Source organism: Lottia gigantea (genome assembly GCF_000327385.1).
Source record: "Lottia gigantea unplaced genomic scaffold LOTGIsca_1, whole genome shotgun sequence".
NCBI lineage: Eukaryota > Metazoa > Mollusca > Gastropoda > Lottiidae > Lottia > Lottia gigantea.
The window spans coordinates 9,145,830-9,164,111 of record NW_008706746.1 but is presented as its reverse complement, the minus strand read 5'-3'; the positions used below and the strand labels follow the sequence as shown (position 1 = coordinate 9,164,111).

Below are 18,282 nucleotides of genomic sequence, written 5' to 3'. Positions count from 1 at the left end.
ATAACATTTCAATGCACCTTTAATTGAGATGTTGCTCCAAATTCTATATTTTTACTGCACTACTAATCCAACATGTCTGACATGTAAACAAATCACAAAATTGTCGCGCGAACAAGTTTCATAACTTTCCTTTTCGCCTGACTGATAGATAAAATGGCCATGGAAGATAGCATAACTGGACTGTTTGAAAACTGTGCAAAATCCACATTCAGGATGACAATCGAGCTTTTATAACTCAGCCAAAATTAGACAGAGATAACAAAACACAAATTTTGAAACGAACACTTCACAACACTTTGTTCAAAGCGATTCAAGAAATTGATGCAAGAAAAACTGACAAACCCACCCCAGTCAAGAAAGAGATTGACAAAGTTCTGTGTTATGCATTTAATCTAAGACTAAAGAGAAAGTTTTCTGAGGCCAGCAAACTTGAATATTTTTTGGAAAAACTTTTGAAATTGGATACTGAAAATAATGGACAAATCATGCCAGTGCTTGCTTTCATAAGTGCTTTAATTGATTCAAACGAAACCTCAAGATCTGAATTTAACCCTGTGATAAGCGATGACAGTGCTAAAATACCTACAGTGTATGAAGATCCTAATTTGGAACTGTTTCTACCAGATGGTCCTTTGAATTATGGTGACAATAGGACATCAGTCATTGATAGACAGTGGTACATGCATTATCCTTCAGAAATATTTGAAAGTATGAAGACACTACATAAAGAAAGTGAAGTGAAAACAATATCTGTGTTTGACATGCCCCCAGGTTCTAGTCTATCTGGAAATGGTCTATTTGATATGAAGGGCTGTTTAAATGATTCCTATGAACAGAATAATAAATACAGTTTATTTGGTGCTTTAGTTCAGTCCAAAGTTACATCATTGGATGTACGATTAGAAATTCCTGAATTCACTAATGACAATTTTGTGCCTGAAATCAAAATTCCTCAAACAATATCAATGGGACAGTTATCTGAAGATGAAGGTTTTGTGGAAACTAAGTCAGAGATGTCATCATCTGTTACAAGTGCCATCGATTCTGGTCTGGAAGATGATATTTGGGAGCAAGCTTTGTCTCATACCCTAAATAGACATTACACTTGGGAAAGAATTGGATGCGAGGCTGGTTTAACTGAGAAACCATTCATTACAGAAGCAGGAACTGAAGCATTCGACCAATTTGCTTTATTTAAAATATGTCAATCAATTTTGCTATATGGAGAAACGGAAGTGCCAGCTAGAATTAAAGTGACTGAGAGAGAAATGGTTAGAGATGTGATCTATCTTATGATAGGAGTGCCTTCAAAAACTTTCACTTTTGATCATGAATCTGACAGTTTTGTTTTCACCCCTGGTGTATTTGTTACTGGACATTCAACCGAATCATTGTCTATATTTTTGAATGACTTCTTAGAGTGTGGCTCAAATTATAGGAGACTAGCCCAATTCTCTGAACCACTTAAACAAGATTCTTATTATGAAGCTGGTCTTGTGTTTCAAGCATTTACCACAGCAATACGTAAAGTCCTAAAGTTTTACACAGCAACTATTCTTTCTATAGATACTGAATCAACATTAATGGAAATCAAGTGCGTATGTACCAGACTTTTCAGTCAACTGGAATTCTTAATAAAAGTCACTTGTCACAGAATAACAACTATGTCATCAGGAACAGAAATAGAAAGATTCCCCAAGGGTATTGAATTGATCAGCTATCTCTACAAAGAAACCTTGGAAGCCAACAGTACAGACAATTACCCAATGATGTTGTCTATACTTCAGACAACTTGTGGTCCCTTTACACTTTTCCTCCAAAATTGGGTTTTCCATGGAATTTACCAAGATCTGTATGGAGAATTTACCATCCAAGTGAATCCTAATTACCTTGAATACAGAGATCGCCAGTACTGGACACATAGTTTTGTTATGACGACCCAAAAGTTTGAAGACTGTGTCCCAATATTTTTAAGTGATCTAGCAAGTGACATTATTGTTTGTGGTAAAAGCTTGAACCTCTTAAAGCTCTGTTGCCCTGAACATTTTATGTGCAATGTGACTGATAAAGATATCCCGAGAGTAACTATAACTTTCTCTGAAGAAGACCTTATACACATTGATATACAGAGTCAAATGTATGCCAGTAGAATGCGGCAGATAGCAAGACAGCTTACTCTGACTCGAAAGGAGAAACAGCGGAGAATGGAGCAAGCCAGATTAGAATTAGCTGAAAAGGCTCACAAAGTGACAACTACGCAAATGAAACAGTTCCACGATATACTCACTAACCAGAAGAAAGCTGAAGATATGAAGAAAAGGAAAGAGTTTCAAAGATTGAAAGAACAAATGAATGAAGACTTGCTGAGAAGAGCGTCTGAGGAAGACACCGCCAAGGCTGAAGACAAGAAGTTCATGGATGCGTTCACAAATCGAGAGGAAGCAATGACAGAAGAAGAGCAGATATTAGAAGAACAAGCTAAAGAAGAAATTATTGCTTACTACAAAGAACTTGGAGATGAAGCTGCACGAAGGGAAGAGAAGGCATTATGGAAGGTCAGAAGAGCAAGACTAGAGCTCGAAAGGGCTAAGTTTCTCATGGACGATGCAGATAAATGGAGAAAGGAGATGGACGAATTCAAAGAAGCAGACAAGGTGTTGAAAGAATCTGATCCTCCATTACCATCATGGGCTTCACAAAGTGACCCATCGATCCAAGGATCACCATCTAAGGATTTAAACATTGACCTGAACGATGAACCTATTGACGCACAGAAAAGGAATGGTGCCGAAACAGACGCTATTGCAACAGATGAAACTGATAAGACGCAACTTTCATCTGATGAAGACACAATTGCTAATACCCAATCGACAGTTGACGGTCCTACCGAAGCCACAAATATAGACAGCGATAAGAAATTATTAGAAGATGCATCACTGTTTGAATCAAAAGACAACACAACTGGAACCCCTGAGTTTGGAAAGGAAACAATGGAATCCTCAGAGGAAACTCCAGACCTAAACAAATCTCCTAAGAAAACCCCAATCAAAACCATGGTCAAAATGAATGAGTCGTTTTCTGCTTCGTCTGAAACTCAACCGACTCCGGAAAAGCATCACATCAAATTGTTTGATACAACGAATGTATCAAAAGAAACCACCCAATCGGATACAGCCAAATCTGTGAAATCTGTCGATGATAAACACGTGGCTGTAGAGACCGAGGAAGAAGAAGTCAAACAACACATCAAGTCTGTAGCAGATAAACATTTCAGCCAAGAAACAACGCAAGTTGAAGAAAGACCAGGTATCCGTACTGATATGGAGAAGTATGCGCTAAAGGAATCTGACCCCGGTAATGAGAGAATGTTCCCTAAGTTAAAAGAAGGAGACCACAAAGCATCAGACGAATCAAAAGAGAAAGAGTGGAAAGTCAAACCTGCCAGTGTATTCGGTCATTCTTCCCAAATGTCCGAAAGTTACAATTCGATCATTCCCAAGCTTAAGCAAATTCCCACGAAACATGTTAGCTTTGAATCGAACTTTAAAGACTTTGCAATCAAACCAAGAATACGAATGAATAAAACAACACATGCTACCAAGGAGAGTGACGCAACTGATGTTGGTCCAAAAGTAAGATCAGTGGATCTTAGATTTCATCCGTCCAAACAATCAACATTTGTAGACGAGGACAAGATAAGAATAAACAAATTCAAAGAAAGCAACATTCATGGCCATGCTTCCGATTCTAGTGTTCAAAAACTTTTATACTATGGCCTTGCAGAAACAGTGGAGCCCAAGGATTTATGCGAATTTAAGCAGCTACTTCCCCAAAGCGATTGGACTATATTTCCAGTAGAACCGTATGAGACTGATTACGATTCTTTTGCACAATTTCCGAAGGTGGATCTGATGGGCTCTGTTCCGTTTGCGGGGTTTGGTGCATTAACGGATAATGGTATTGGTCAGCATACTGATGTGGAAAAATACAAATATATGTCACTTCCCTCTGTCTTGAAGAAATCAATGATGGCCCCACTGAAGGCACAGATATCTTTAGTCAACAAGTCAATAGTGGATTATTTCTTCGTTGAGCTTCATCTAGAAGAACATTTTGAAACCTTGAGGCGATACCTGTTCATGGAAGACGGCGATTTCTCACAGATTCTCAGCGACAGTCTTTTGGATAAGCTGGCTACAAACCCCCTTCCTCAAGAAATGCTAAATCCAATTTTTCTTAATGGCGTGCTTAAGAAATCACTCCAGTCTTCCATTAACCCGAATGACAAGTATGCTGAGAATTTGACATTTTGCTTGAAATTTATTCCGAACGCCTTTGTTTTCAGTGCACACGATACACTTGACTGTTTAGAGCTGCGTTATAACGTAGAATGGCCTATAAATGTAGTATTAACCGAGTCATGCATTTCTAAATATGGTGCTGTTTTCTCGTTCATGCTACAGCTGAAGCGCATTGTATGGGTTCTGAAAGATGTGTGGTATAGACTCAAAAGAGACTCTCTAATCAAGAAGGCTGGAAACTGTCCCCAATTTAGACAATTGCAGCTTTATCGTCAGGAAATGCAGCATTTTGTTAAAGTTATGCAAGGATATATCGCTAACCAAATTATCCATGTCACTTGGCAGGAGTTTCAAGAAGCTCTTACTAAAGATGTTCGGGACTTGGATGACCTACACAAGGTTCACGGACAATATTTAGAAAAAGCAGTTTTCAGATGTCTACTGAACAAGAAGGCGAAACCCGTTATGAAGATTATCCAGGATATATTTAGCCTGATTTTGAAATTCCAGAACCAATTATTAAATGGTAATTGGAGAAATGTGGAAGGTTCATCTGAAATGGTCCATTCTAACTTCAACCAGGTTTCGACTTCGTACAAAGCTTTCAGACAATATTCCGTCTTTTTGTTCGAGGTGGTGAACAAACTGGCTATCAGAGGCTACCAACCACATCTTCAAGAGTTGCTGTTACGATTGAATTTCAATAATTATTACAAAGATATGTGATGGTAAGTTCATTTTCATCAAATACATTTTTAATTCAATAACGATAACCAAATTCAAATGTCGCCGGCAAATATGACAAAAGATACATTTGGGTAATGAAAGTGGACTAAAGGACACTGATCAAACCTGTAGGTTATGGTCTGGGAGCTCTACGTGAGCGCCACCTATGCAACATTGTCATGGTATCCGCAAGATATAAAATAGGATGGAACATTAATTCCATTATGCTTGTTTATACTCCTAATAATAGCCAAACTATTATATAGATGGCCAAGAATCATCATTACCTATAAAGATTGTGATGCACCGAGAACGAACAGAATCACAGACGAGCATTAGTTATTGCTCAGGGATAACTACCACCTACAGCACTAATGAACAGCACTCATGACAACAAAATGCTTTATTCTAAGGTCTCATTTCTGGTTCAAAATATATTAAATGCATTATATTCTCTTTTTCAGTTGAAACATGGTTTTGGTTTGGAATGGAAATTCACCTGTTACTTAGTTGATAAAAATGCAGTAGAGTGCTATCTTGACTTGTGGAAGCTTCCCACCAGTTGGACAATTAACAATATTATCTGTGAATTCAATTCAAAATAATTTTGGACAGCTTTAACTGAGGCGCGGTGCATATGGTGATATTATCGTTATTAAAAGATACTTATTTGTTCCACTGCTTTTTTCCATTGTACATGTACAAGCAATCAATCATATCATCTACAATACACTACACTTCACCGATTGAAAAATGTGATTTTCATATGTTTTTGCCCCAAAATATTTGTGTCAGAGTGCATCAAATCCATTCAATTCTTGGGAAAGTCCTCGGACAGTTCAAAGAGGCTTGCGCCTGTGGCGCTACCACAAAGCTGTCGCATTTTGAATCTCATCTTTGACAACTTACACAACTCTTGATGAATTTTTGAAGGGCTGTCGTGTTCGATGGTAAGCTCGAAACACTCGCGAAGGCACATTTGATGAAAGGTTATCCTTGACAAGGGAGTAGGTTCCGATGTTCAAGTGAATTGAAGAATTCACCCTATCCACCACCCTGTGCTCCCCGTCGAGTGTACAAGAAGCTTCGTTTGAATTGGCAAATACTGCACATTTTGCATGAAAACAATTCTTATACAATCAACAAAGAGTAGACTAAAGCTTCTGGCCAAATTTCTCTCATTGCACGCCATTATACAGTGTCTTCGTTATGAATGCAAATACGTGACATAGTAACAATAGAGTAACATGCATAGCTACCAGTCTATTCTATTCATCAACTATTAGGATAATTACATATTGTCGCTATTTTTTGGATGAAAATATAGAATGGGGTGCATTTTATCAACTCGGTCGGAGCCGAAACCACGTAGAAGAAGAGGGAACGTGATTAAAGTTCAGCCGATTGGAAATGGAAACGAGTTAGTGATGTGCAAAACTGACTTCACCATATTCCAAGTAAAGACTCTAGAAGAGAGAACAACAAACAGCGAGGCTAATGTAATGCCAAAGTCCAGTGCTTTTGGTAAGAACTGTGAATTGTAATTGACCAGATACCTTATTTCAACAAAATATAGAAATTATTTGCTGTTTATTTCTTATTAAATTTAATTCCACTTGTTCTAGAATGTGAAACTTTGTGAAAAAGATTTTCATACACTAATAACCTCTAGTAATATTTTACTGTACAGACTTGTATTAATTTAAAACATTGATTTGTTTATTATAGAAGAGAATTGTGGAAATGATGAAGGTCTGGTATTAAAACTGACCGGGGTAGCCGCCAAAGGTGTGGCGTTTGAACTTTCTCAAGAGGGAAAAGAAATTGTTCCCCCACCTTCACGTCTCCTTGAAATCGTCGAGAAGAAGAACAAGGAGAAAGAAGAAGCATCAGTAGAGGATATTAGAGAGAGACTGTTACAGGCTGAAAGACGCCGCAAAGTAAGTAATCATCATCATATCATCATCATCATCATTCTAAAATCATCATCATCATCAGCATCATCAAGAATTAGCATGCAGCTCTTGTTAGTCTGAAGCTGCCCCAACAAGTCTTAAATTTTAATCATATAATAAGGTTGATTTGTATAATTTCTATTGTAAATTACTTTAGTAAAACTATATTTAGAATGTTTTAAACTGGCATAATATTTAATCTCTTTAATGTTGGACTTTTTTTTTTGTAGCAATTGGTGGACGAAAGAATTGTTAAGGTCAGGAAGATGATCAAAACGGAATCTCCTGAAACTGTCCAGGCTTACATAGCCGAAAGAAAAGCCCTAGAACATGAACAAACAAAGAAGATGGAGGATGCCGTTGCCTCCAGACAAATGCATTTGCGCAGCATTCGAGATCGAATGAAAGAGAAGGACAATCATGCAAGGTCTGTGAGGCAACGGAGGCTTGTAAGCCTGGACAGTATGGGTGAGGCACCCAGAGAAGAACGGCAATACTCATTCTACACAAGCAACGAGTAATTTCACCCATCATATTCTCGATATCTTTCAGGCTCTGCATTGTTTCTAGAGATAATTCTAAACCAATCGGATAAATGCAGAGCCTGTAGTCTTTGTATTGAATCTGGAATGGCGTTTATAAACACACAGATTTATACGGAGGATGATATCAGTATCTACTTATTTTGATTTAATACTTTCATTATATTTGTCAACATCTACCAGGCTCTAGATTGAATCTGAAGTTGATTTTATATCAGAGCCTGTATCCTTTGTATTGAAGGCTATTAAGATTAATTTTGTACACATGTATCTTAAATGAGAGAGTATATTTTTGTATAGATGTGTATATTATTTATATTGTATATATGATGGTTGTAAGTAATGGTAATGAATGATTGAAATATGTCATGAATAAATGAAATTTGAAATCAAGTTTTTTATTATCCAGTACTGACAGTAGGCCTATATGATATTAGAATTTAACACAGGCTAGTCTACCATTTACCAGAACATCGTAGACGGGGATTATCTGGAAATTGCCTGAGAGAGAGGGGTGGGGGTGGGGGAATGATAGGTGTCTCTGAGGTGAGACCGAAGCCCCTTCAGTCCGGGGTCTAGAGAAGTCAGATGGCCTGAGCAAAATTTGAGCTTTAAGCTGTGCTTAATTGTCACTTCAATATAAGATCTTTCACAGGCCTGAAAGGGGGTGGGGCGGATACACCTGGTAATGTTGAACGCAAAGCATCGGTAGAAAAACAAACGAAGATGATGACTAATGCCGTTGCAGCGTTGTTTGATTGTATCACAGACGACCCTTCCCAATTAGTGACGTCATCAACACTATGTTTAAGTAGGATTGCAGGAATCACTGATACTTACCACTCTAGAATCATAAGACCACATACCCTTACTCTACTTAAGACATGAAACAACATGTCTTAAAACTCTAGGTCAAAATGTCACATAACTTTACCACCCTAGGTCAAAAGAGCACAATCCTGTACAACCGCAGGGTGATTAGACCTTTTATCTTTACCACCTAGAGATATTAGATCACATACCATCACCAAATTAGAGACATTAGACTACATTCGCTTACCACCCTAGAGTAATTGGACTACATACACTTACATTTGATCACATACAACCACCAAACATTCCATTACAACCCTAGAGATTTATAATCACATATCCTTACAACCCTAGAGACATAAAATCACATATCCTTACCAACCTAGTGACATAAAATCACATATCCTTACCAACCTAGAGGCATAAAATCACATATCCTTACCAACCTAGAGGCATAAAATCACATATCCTTACCAACCTAGAGGCATAAAATCACATATCCTTACCAACCTAGAGACATAAAATCACATATCCTTTCCAACCTAGAGACATAAAATCACATATCCTTACCAACCTAGAGACATAAAATCACATATCCTTACCAACCTAGAGACATAAAATCACATATCCTTACCAACCTAGAGACATAAAATCACATATCCTTACCAACCTAGAGACATAAAATCACTTACCACCTTAGAAACATTAAATCACTCATCTTGAACCAAATGCCCTTACCATCCTAAACTAAACACACTTACTATCCTTGAGTCAATGGACCACACAATAAGTAGATACTGATATCATCCTCCGTATAAATCTGTGTGTTTATAAACGCCATTCCAGATTCAATACAAAGACTACAGGCTCTGCATTTATCCGATTGGTTTAGAATTATCTCTATAAACAAAGCAGAGACTGAAAGACATCGAGAATATAATGGGTGAAATTACTCGTTGCTTGTGTAGAATGAGTATTGTCGTTCTTCTCTGGGTGCCTCACCCATACTGTCCAGGCTTACAAGCCTCCGTTGCCTCACAGACCTTGCATGGTTGTCCTTTTCTCGCATGTCATCTCTGATTTTGCGTAATCGCATTTGTCTGGAGGCAACGGCATCCTCCATCTTCTTAGTTTGGATTTCTTCTAAGGCTTTTCTTTCGGCAATGTAAGCCTGGACAGTCTCCGGAGATTCGGTTTTGATCATCTTCCGGACTTTCACGATTCTTTCGTCCTCCAATTGCTACAAAAATCAAAGTTCAACATTAAAAACATGAAATAATGTGCCAGTTTAAATTTTTAAGTTTTATTAAAGTAATAAATTATAGAAATTATACAATTCAACCTTTTTATATGATTGAAACTTAAGACGTATTGAACGTTGAGCAGCTTTGGATTAACAAGAAGTTTTAGATAATACTTTAATTAACGTTAGTATATAGCCTGGTTCAAGTATTATAGCTTATACGATAAGCTTGGCTCGATGTCTTCAAAACATGTACCCTTCACTTAACTTTCAGCGATATTTGCCATGGTGATAATGATGTTGATAAAAATGACGATGATTATGATGATTTAGATGATGATAATGATAATGGTGATGATGATTACTTACTTTGCGGCGTCTTTCAGCCTGTAACAGTCTCTCTCTAATATCATCTACTGATGCTTCTTCTTTCTCCTTGTTCTTCTTCTCGACGATCTCAAGGAGACGTGGAGGTGGGGCAACAATTGCTTTTCCCTCTTGAGAAAGTTCAAACGCCACACCTTTGGCGGCTACTCCGGTCAGTTTTAATACCAGACCTTCATCATTTCCACATTTCTCTTCTATAATAAACAAATCAATTTTTTAAATTAATACAAGTCTGTACAGTAAAATATTACTAGAAGGTTATTAGTGTATGAAAATCTTTTTCACAAAGTTTCACATTCTAGAACAAATGGAATTAGATTTAATAAGAAATAAACAACAAATAATTTCTATATTTTGTTGAAATAAGGTATCTGGTCAATTACAATTCACAGTTCTTACCAACAGCACTGGACTTGGGCATTACATTAGCCTCGCTGTTTGTTGTTCTCTCTTCTAGAGTCTTTACTTGGAATATGGTGAAGTCAGTTTTACACATCACCAGGTCGCTACCATTTCCAATCGGCTGAACTTTAATCGCGTTCCCTCTTCTCCTACGTGGTTTTCGTTCCGACCGAGTTGATAAAATGCACCCCATTTTATATTTTCATCCAAAAAATAGCGACAATATGTAATTATCCTAATAATTGATGAATACAATAGGCTGGTAACTATGCATGTTACTCTATTGTTACTATGTCACGTATTTGCATATTCACTTCGGAACTTTCCGGAGACACCAGATGCATTATGACGTCATGGTTTTTCCGAAGCTTTAAGCAATCTCGTATCAAATTGTATATATAACATAGACACAAATTATTTCTCTTTTCATGTGAATTCTATTTTACTTTTAAACATTTAAGTTTCCCTTCAGCACATAGTATATCCACAATAACCGATCAAAGCAAGAATATACTTCTATAAAGCAAATATAACCCATGGAATTAAGAATTTTGAAATGTTTTTTATGAGTATTTACAGGGTTTTTTTAATTGAATTATTTCGATTATTAGTTGATTATTGATCGGTAGTCTGCCATCGATATTCGATAAGCGATACCTAGCCCTATTGACAAATGCGAATCTTGCGGTTCTTTCTCGCTAACCTTTTATTCTGAGCTGGAACCCAACATATGTCGATGATGGGTGATGCAGGTCGGAGGACTAACGCCCTGGATCTTACTGGCCTAATACTTGTTCTTGTTTAAAACGCACGAGTGAGCTCATGGGGCAATAAATCAGTCTGCTACAGACATTGATCAACTTCATTATTCCAATCAGATGACTGACCCTATTTCATTCCATTTTTAATTTGCTAAATATGATAAAAACATTTTAAACTGTTTGAAAACCAGACATATTGGCAATCTTATACATCTACATGATTGTGGTCTTTTGGGGAGTAGCGTCAAAATCGTCGTTTGTGATTCTCTTCCCCTGGTTTGGTCTAGTTCAACCCTTCTGGTCGAATTAGCAATCACTGCAATCAGACTAGAATGGTATTATTGGTACTTGTCTGTGATGTTTGTTGTAATCTAAACAGTCCACGAAGACTCAAATATTCAAATTTTACTACAAACTCACAGTACCAGACATCAAATAACAGTACAGTTTGCCTTTGCACGTTGGTCTTCGAGGGAAGATACATGAACGATTCTCTGAAGTCGAGTTGCAGGAATGGTTGTCAGAAATTTCCGCAGTTCCGGAAGGTTAAAATTTAAATCAGGTTGTAGAAGCGATCAGCGCCGTGGCCAGGAGTAGACTGGGGCAATTAGTTGGAATGATATACATTGAATCATAATTGCAATTGAGTACCGAAATAATAAAAAAAACTGAAATGAAACTTTGTATTACTCTTTGTATGAGTAAAGTTCGTCCAACTGACCTGTGAAAGACTGGAATTGTGGGTGTATTGAAATGAACTAGAGTTTTACATCTTTATCTTTAGGCTAGTAAAATTCTAAGCTAGCTCTGCAATGGGGTTGTTTCAATGAAGAAATGCAATAGATTAGATCGTCACGATCTTCTTATTTGGAAATATATAATATATATTCTTGAGTTATAAAAAGAAAAAAATTCATTTTTATTGGCATTCAAATACAACATAACAATAATACAAAACAAATCAACAAAAAAAAATCTTTTCAAAATGTCATTGGTATATAAGATGTTTTCAATGCGTCCATTTATGTCGAGCCTAATTTAGAATACATTCACAAATTAGATCACAAGATTCGTTAAAAACGTCGTTCACAAACCTCAAGGATAACACACAAAAGCACAAATCCCGGAGAATCTTCCTTTATAAATTTAAGAAACAGATTCAAAGCATCGAGCAGTATCACAATTCAGGATTCTCCCTTCACAAGGCTGTCACCAGCTCATCATCGTCAATATAATAATCATCTTCGACAAACATATACTCGTGTTCTACCATATCCTCATATTCCTCATCTTCATCAACTTCGTCATACTCGACTTCTTCAGCTTCAAAATTATAATCCAGCATCATCAACCAGATACGCAGTTGGAAGAGGTTATCGGCCTTGAATTCAGTATAGGTGGCATACATCTTCAATGTCTTCTCGATGATGGTTTTACGTTGTTTGAAGGAATATTGGTAAGCTCTCTGACCACTAGACTTGGCTCGGTCGTATCTGATCTTCAGATCGAACAGTCGGTTCTGTAACAAGATGACTTGATCCCAGGCTCGCTTCAAACAGAACTCTGTAATTCGGTACTGGTCTAGTAAGGTGGCGATGGTGTTAGTTTTTGACGATTCCATTGTAGATGGTGTGACGCAGTAAGTGTCCGTAATAAAATCGTAGAAAATGTGCGACTATACAACTGTAAGACTGGAGCAATGCAGTAAATGTTCGTATTTAGAGAAACATGTAGACACTATTTAACTGTAAGTTCGTAGATCACTGGAACAAATCCGTTTGTAGATGTGCGATAATGTCAATTGTAGAACGTAGAAAACTGCTGGATCAATTCCGTAAGTGACAAAAACGTATAAGATGTGCGACCACAGAATGTAAGATTGATAATGAAACTATAGGACCGTTGTTTCATTTTATACAGCATTGTCCGGATATTTAATCAGTGATGTTGAAAATTAAATTGAAATTCAGAAGGTGTAATGTTTGAACGACGATTTCGAAAGTTACTCAAAAATCGGAAATTGATCGAAACTTTTAATTCATAAAAAAAAGTGTGTTCACAAAAATATGTTTAGAGTTAAATTCTATAGTGTGAACGGGCTTGAGTAATGGATCTATTGTGTTCGGTTTGATCTTACTTTAGCGAGTGTTCACACCAATATATTCTACTGCTCTTAAACCAGAAAGTAGGTAATTCGCTACGACTTGTGTTCACAGTCATCTCGAGTAGTCTTTAATACACCTATTATCTCCAGTGTGAACGAGCTTAATTATTAATAATAGAGGTATTGTGTTATGATTAAAGAGTTTATTAATTAATTGTAAACAATTAATTGATATTGTTAAATGTCCACGAGTCTGTCATTGGTCGTAAAATCATTTGGTACATATATACCCCATCGTCTTCTTAGTCATGTTTCTCGACATTTGGGTACTGCAAATGCATAGTTTTTAAGCATTTGTATCTGCCATGTAATGAACCAACGCTCTGTGCAAAAAAGTATATCTATTCATTTCTCTTCTTGGACATGAAGACAACAAATTCGAAATGTTGCCACTCTCCCTGACTAAGTCGAGAATCATAAACTGTAACATACATTGCATCCGGAGATTTCCCTCTCTGATATTACAGTAAGACATATTGACTGTATTAAATTTCGAGTAATAAAGTGAAATGGGAATTCATTTCTCAATAAAGGCACTGGCATAGGTCAACATCAGAATTTAGATTTCCATATTGCCTCTAATTGATGAGGACTGGTACACAGCCTTTCACTCGAGTGAAGAAAAGTTATATTTTCATTAAAAGATCTTATAAAATTACCCTAGTTGCGGATCGTATTTACCTATCGTAGCTGTGAATCTTGTATACATTGATGTATACGATGCCAAGAGAGGTATTATGTTTTTTGTTGTGGTACGGGTTAGTGATCTTATGTTTCTAGGGTGGTAAGGGTATGAGTTCTCATGACATATTAATCTTGGGCGGTAGACTCTAGTTGGTCATAAGAACACATACACTTATAACCCTAGGTCATAGGTCATATTCACTCACCAACCTAGGTCAAAAGTTCATATTCACTCACCACCTAGGTCAAAAGGCAACATTCCCTCACCACCCAGGTTCATAAGACCACGTACCCTTACCACTCTAGGGTCATAATATTACAACACTTACCACTCTAGGGTCATAAGACCACATACCCTTACCTCCCTAGGATCATCAGACCATGTGTCCTTACCAGCCTAGGGTTATGAGAATGCATACTCTTACCACCCAGGGTCATGATATCACAAACCTTTACCACCCTAGGATCATCAGACCACGTGGCCTTAGCCTCCTAGGCTCATAATATCACCAGCACTTACCACCCTAGAGTCATGAGAGCATATACTCTTAACACCCTAGGGTTATAAGACCTCATATTCTTATCACCCAGGCTCATAAGAAAGCACAGCCTTACCACCCTAGGGCTATCAGACCACAAACAAATAACACCCTAGGTCAAAAGGTCACTCACCATCGGGTTATAAGATCACAAACCTTTACTACCCTAAGGTCATAAGACCACATTTCTTTACCATCCTAGGGTCGTAAGAATACTTATCCCTACAACACTAGGGTCACAATATCACAAACCTTTACCACCCTAGGGTCGTCAGACCATGTGGCCGTACCAACCTGGGGTATAGGCATACACTCTTACCAACCCAGGGTCGAAAGACCACATAACCTTACCAGCCTAGGGTCATAATATCACCAACACCTACAACCCTAGGGTCATAAGACCACATTCCTTTACCACCCTAGGGTCGTAAGAATACTTATCCTTGCCACCCTAGGGTCATAATATCACAAACCCATCAGAATACGTGGCCTTACCACCATAGGGTCATAATATCACCATTACTTACCACATTTTGGTCATAAGAGCAGATACTCTTAGCCTACCACTAAGCAGGCTAAGACCTCATACCCTTACCAGACTACAAGGGTCATAAGATAACATATCCTTACCACCCTAGGGTCGTAAGATTACTTATCTTTAGCACCCTAGGATCATAAGAATGCATACCCTTAACACTCTAGAGTCATAAGACCACATACCCTTACCACCCTTGAGTCATAATATCACAAACCCTTACCACCCTAAGGTTTTAAATGTCTATTATTATTTGATTCAAGGTCAGTAAGGGTATACGTGGTCCATTGACTCGCATGTAGTTTAATGACTCGAATATGGTAAGGGTATGCGACTTTTTGACTTTGGATAGTAAGGGTATGTCTTGGACTTTAATCCCGCTCTTTGTATTCAGACAGACGGTGTACTGATCATGTTCCATTAGACCGAAACATCTGTCTCTTCCAGCCTCTGATAGCTATTTTTTTCCGATTGTTTACATTTTATCTTCGGCATTCGTTGTTCCACTTTCTCTTTTTATTACGTATCGAGTTTCAACAAACAATATAATACCGGCCCCTGTGAGGTGCATAATTTAGTTTTAGAGTATTCTCTTTTTTTTCGTTTCTTCATTGGGATAATTCGATGCAAGCAGTCTACTTTTTAGTGGACACAAGATGGCAGAAAATACGAATTTTTTGTTATCAGTTAAGCCTACAAATCACAATGGTTGACAGTGTTCTCATACCCGATCAAGTTGTTTTACAAATTGGCCTAATGTGAAGAGGCCAGAAATGTAAACGGTAGTTTTATATTTATATGTTATATTTCGTGTGCGTGATTTGCAAACCTAAAGGTCAATCATGCAAGCATTGCTTTACTATTACTATTACATATCCGACCACAAGCAATGTCTTGAATAAACAAGAGTTATGTCCCCGCATTATCAATTCTGCCTGCTTAAATTAGTAAAGCGTTCCACAATGAGTGTTGTTTTAAGGATTTCATTAGTATTTGTCAGCATGTTAAGCCCTGCGCCTATTACCGATTTTTGACATAACGCCGTCAAATTATCGGGACGTACAATCAGCGGATAGGATAATTGTTTCTCTCCTTCCTCAGGTAGGATCCTGTAGAAGGCCAAATGCTAAGTTACTGCAAAACACAATTATATATTTCCATGTCAAAATACCGAGGCCTCGTGTGCTTCAGGCTGTGAACGTTACAAATCCCTCGACAGTTGGAAATCTAAAAAGAGCAGTCTAATACTAATGCCACTGTCCTGGCAAAATTTCCCTCGTTGCACCCTGAATGGCTTTGACAGTCTTCATTATCCAACATAGTGCAGAAAGGTAGCACGTAAAACTCCGTTCATTTCATTTTCATTTTTCCCCTTTTTTAATAAGCTTTTATATTTAAAATAGCCACTTCAGTTAGGGTCTCCCTAACGAAATCCCTCTTGAACGTTCGTCAAATTAACCTTGTTGTTTGTCACTGGAAAATTATGTGGCACAGCAACAATAAAGGAATTTACTTTGTTTTATTTATTATATGTACTGTATAATATATTTAATACAGACAATACATTACATTACATTATTCATCAACTTTTAAGCATGATATAAAATTTAATTTTGTATTCAATTTTTAATGAAAAATAGAATTTGGATGGGTCGATCACACTTCTTCAAAAGTACATGTACACATTATTCAGTCTATGTAATGTTGGAATTTTGATTTTTGTAGCAATTGGAGGACGAAAGGACAGTTAAAGTCCGGAAGATGATGAAGACAGAATCCCCCAAAAATGTCCAGGCTTACATAGCAGAAAGAAAAGCATTGGGGGAAATCCAAACAAAGAAGATGGAGGATGCCGTTGCCTCCAGACAATTGCGATTGCGAAACATCCGAGATCGAATGAAAGAGAAGGACAATCATGCAAGGTCTGTGAGGCAACGGAGGCTTGTAAGCCTGGACTGAGTGGGACAATACAAGCCTACACTAAAGACAGAAAAGCCAAAGAGAAAATTCAAAAAAGAAGATGTATGATGCTGTTGCGCAAAGGCAGCAAAGTGTTCGTTATCAGATGGTCATCGGGAGCGAAGAAACTGCGAGACAGAAGAAATTGATAAAATTGAATGATATAGGGGAGGCATCTGATAAAAACAGAATTTCCCGAGACTTTCCAGGCTTACATAAAACAGCATTAGAAGATACCCAAACCAAGAGGATGGAGGATGCCGTTGCCTCCAGACAAATGCGAGTGCGAAACATCAGAGATAGAATGCGAGAAAAGCACAACCATGCAAGGTCTGTGAGGCAACGGAGACTTGTAAGCCTGGACAGTATGGGTGAGGCACCCAAAGAAGAAAGGGTCTACAATCTTTACTCCGACAACAACTACCCTTTCTTCCGTTTAATAATTCTCGATAACTGTCCAGGCTTACATAGCTGAAAGAAAAGCCTTGGAACAAGAACAAACTAAGAGGATAGAGTATGCCATTACTCCCAGACAAATGCGTGTGTGAAACAGAGATCGCATGCGAGAGGAAGACAACCATGCGAGGTCTGTGAGGCAACGGAAGCTAGTAAGCCTGAGGCACCCGAGAAAAAAAGGATTTACAACTTTTACACCCAACAACATATAATTCCGTTTAATAATTCTCAATATATTATATTTTCGATAACTGTCCAGGCTCACATAGCTGAAAGAAAAGTCTTGGAACTAGAACAAACTAAGAGGATAGAGTATGCCATTACTCCCAGACAAATGCTAATGCGAAACATCAGAGATCGCATGCGAGAGAAGCACAACCATGCAAGGTCTGTGGGGCAACGGAGGCTTGTAAGCCTGGACAGTATGGGCGTGGCACCCAGAAAAGAAAGGGTCCACAACTTTTACTCCTACAAAGACAACTAATTAGGTTTAATATTTCTCAATACCGGTACATTATATTTTCGATAACTCCCCAGGCTTACATAGCAGCACGCAAAGCCTTGGGACAAAAATAAACAAAGAGGCTGGAGGATGCAATTGCGCAACATCAGAGACCGCATGCGAGAGAAGCACAACCATGCAAGGTCTGTGAGGCAACGGAGGCTTGTAAGTCTGGACAGTATGGGTGCGGCACCCAGAGAAGAAAGGATCCACAACATTTACTCCTACGACAACTAATTAGGTTTAATATTTCTCGATATCGGAACATTATATTTTCGATAACTCTCCAGGCTTACATAGCAGAACGCAAAAC

At 37.8% G+C, this 18,282-nt stretch overlaps 4 protein-coding genes across 4 annotated transcripts; 2 read left to right on the top strand and 2 right to left on the bottom strand.

Moving 5' to 3' along the window:
- Nucleotides 1-710: 710 nt before the first annotated feature.
- LOTGIDRAFT_208649 (hypothetical protein) lies at nt 711-5,027 on the top strand (the record flags this gene model as incomplete). The annotated part of the gene is made up of 1 exon (XM_009045980.1): nt 711-5,027. The coding sequence occupies one exon, from the start codon at nt 711-713 to the stop codon at nt 5,025-5,027; it is 4,317 nt and encodes a 1,438-aa protein (XP_009044228.1).
- A 1,328-nt stretch (nt 5,028-6,355) lies between these two features.
- LOTGIDRAFT_152549 (hypothetical protein) lies at nt 6,356-7,577 on the top strand (the record flags this gene model as incomplete). Its single annotated transcript, XM_009045979.1, has 4 exons — nt 6,356-6,551; nt 6,756-6,967; nt 7,213-7,409; nt 7,535-7,577. The coding sequence occupies 4 exons, from the start codon at nt 6,356-6,358 to the stop codon at nt 7,575-7,577; spliced, it is 648 nt and encodes a 215-aa protein (XP_009044227.1).
- An 885-nt stretch (nt 7,578-8,462) lies between these two features.
- On the bottom strand, nt 8,463-10,562 carry LOTGIDRAFT_152548 (hypothetical protein; the record flags this gene model as incomplete). The annotated part of the gene is made up of 5 exons (XM_009045978.1): nt 8,463-8,524; nt 8,848-8,879; nt 9,381-9,577; nt 9,950-10,161; nt 10,367-10,562. The coding sequence occupies 5 exons, from the start codon at nt 10,560-10,562 to the stop codon at nt 8,463-8,465; spliced, it is 699 nt and encodes a 232-aa protein (XP_009044226.1).
- Nucleotides 10,563-12,328: 1,766 nt separating this feature from the next.
- Nucleotides 12,329-12,751, bottom strand: LOTGIDRAFT_152547 (hypothetical protein; the record flags this gene model as incomplete). Its single annotated transcript, XM_009045977.1, has 1 exon — nt 12,329-12,751. The coding sequence occupies one exon, from the start codon at nt 12,749-12,751 to the stop codon at nt 12,329-12,331; it is 423 nt and encodes a 140-aa protein (XP_009044225.1).
- Nucleotides 12,752-18,282: the final 5,531 nt, after the last annotated feature.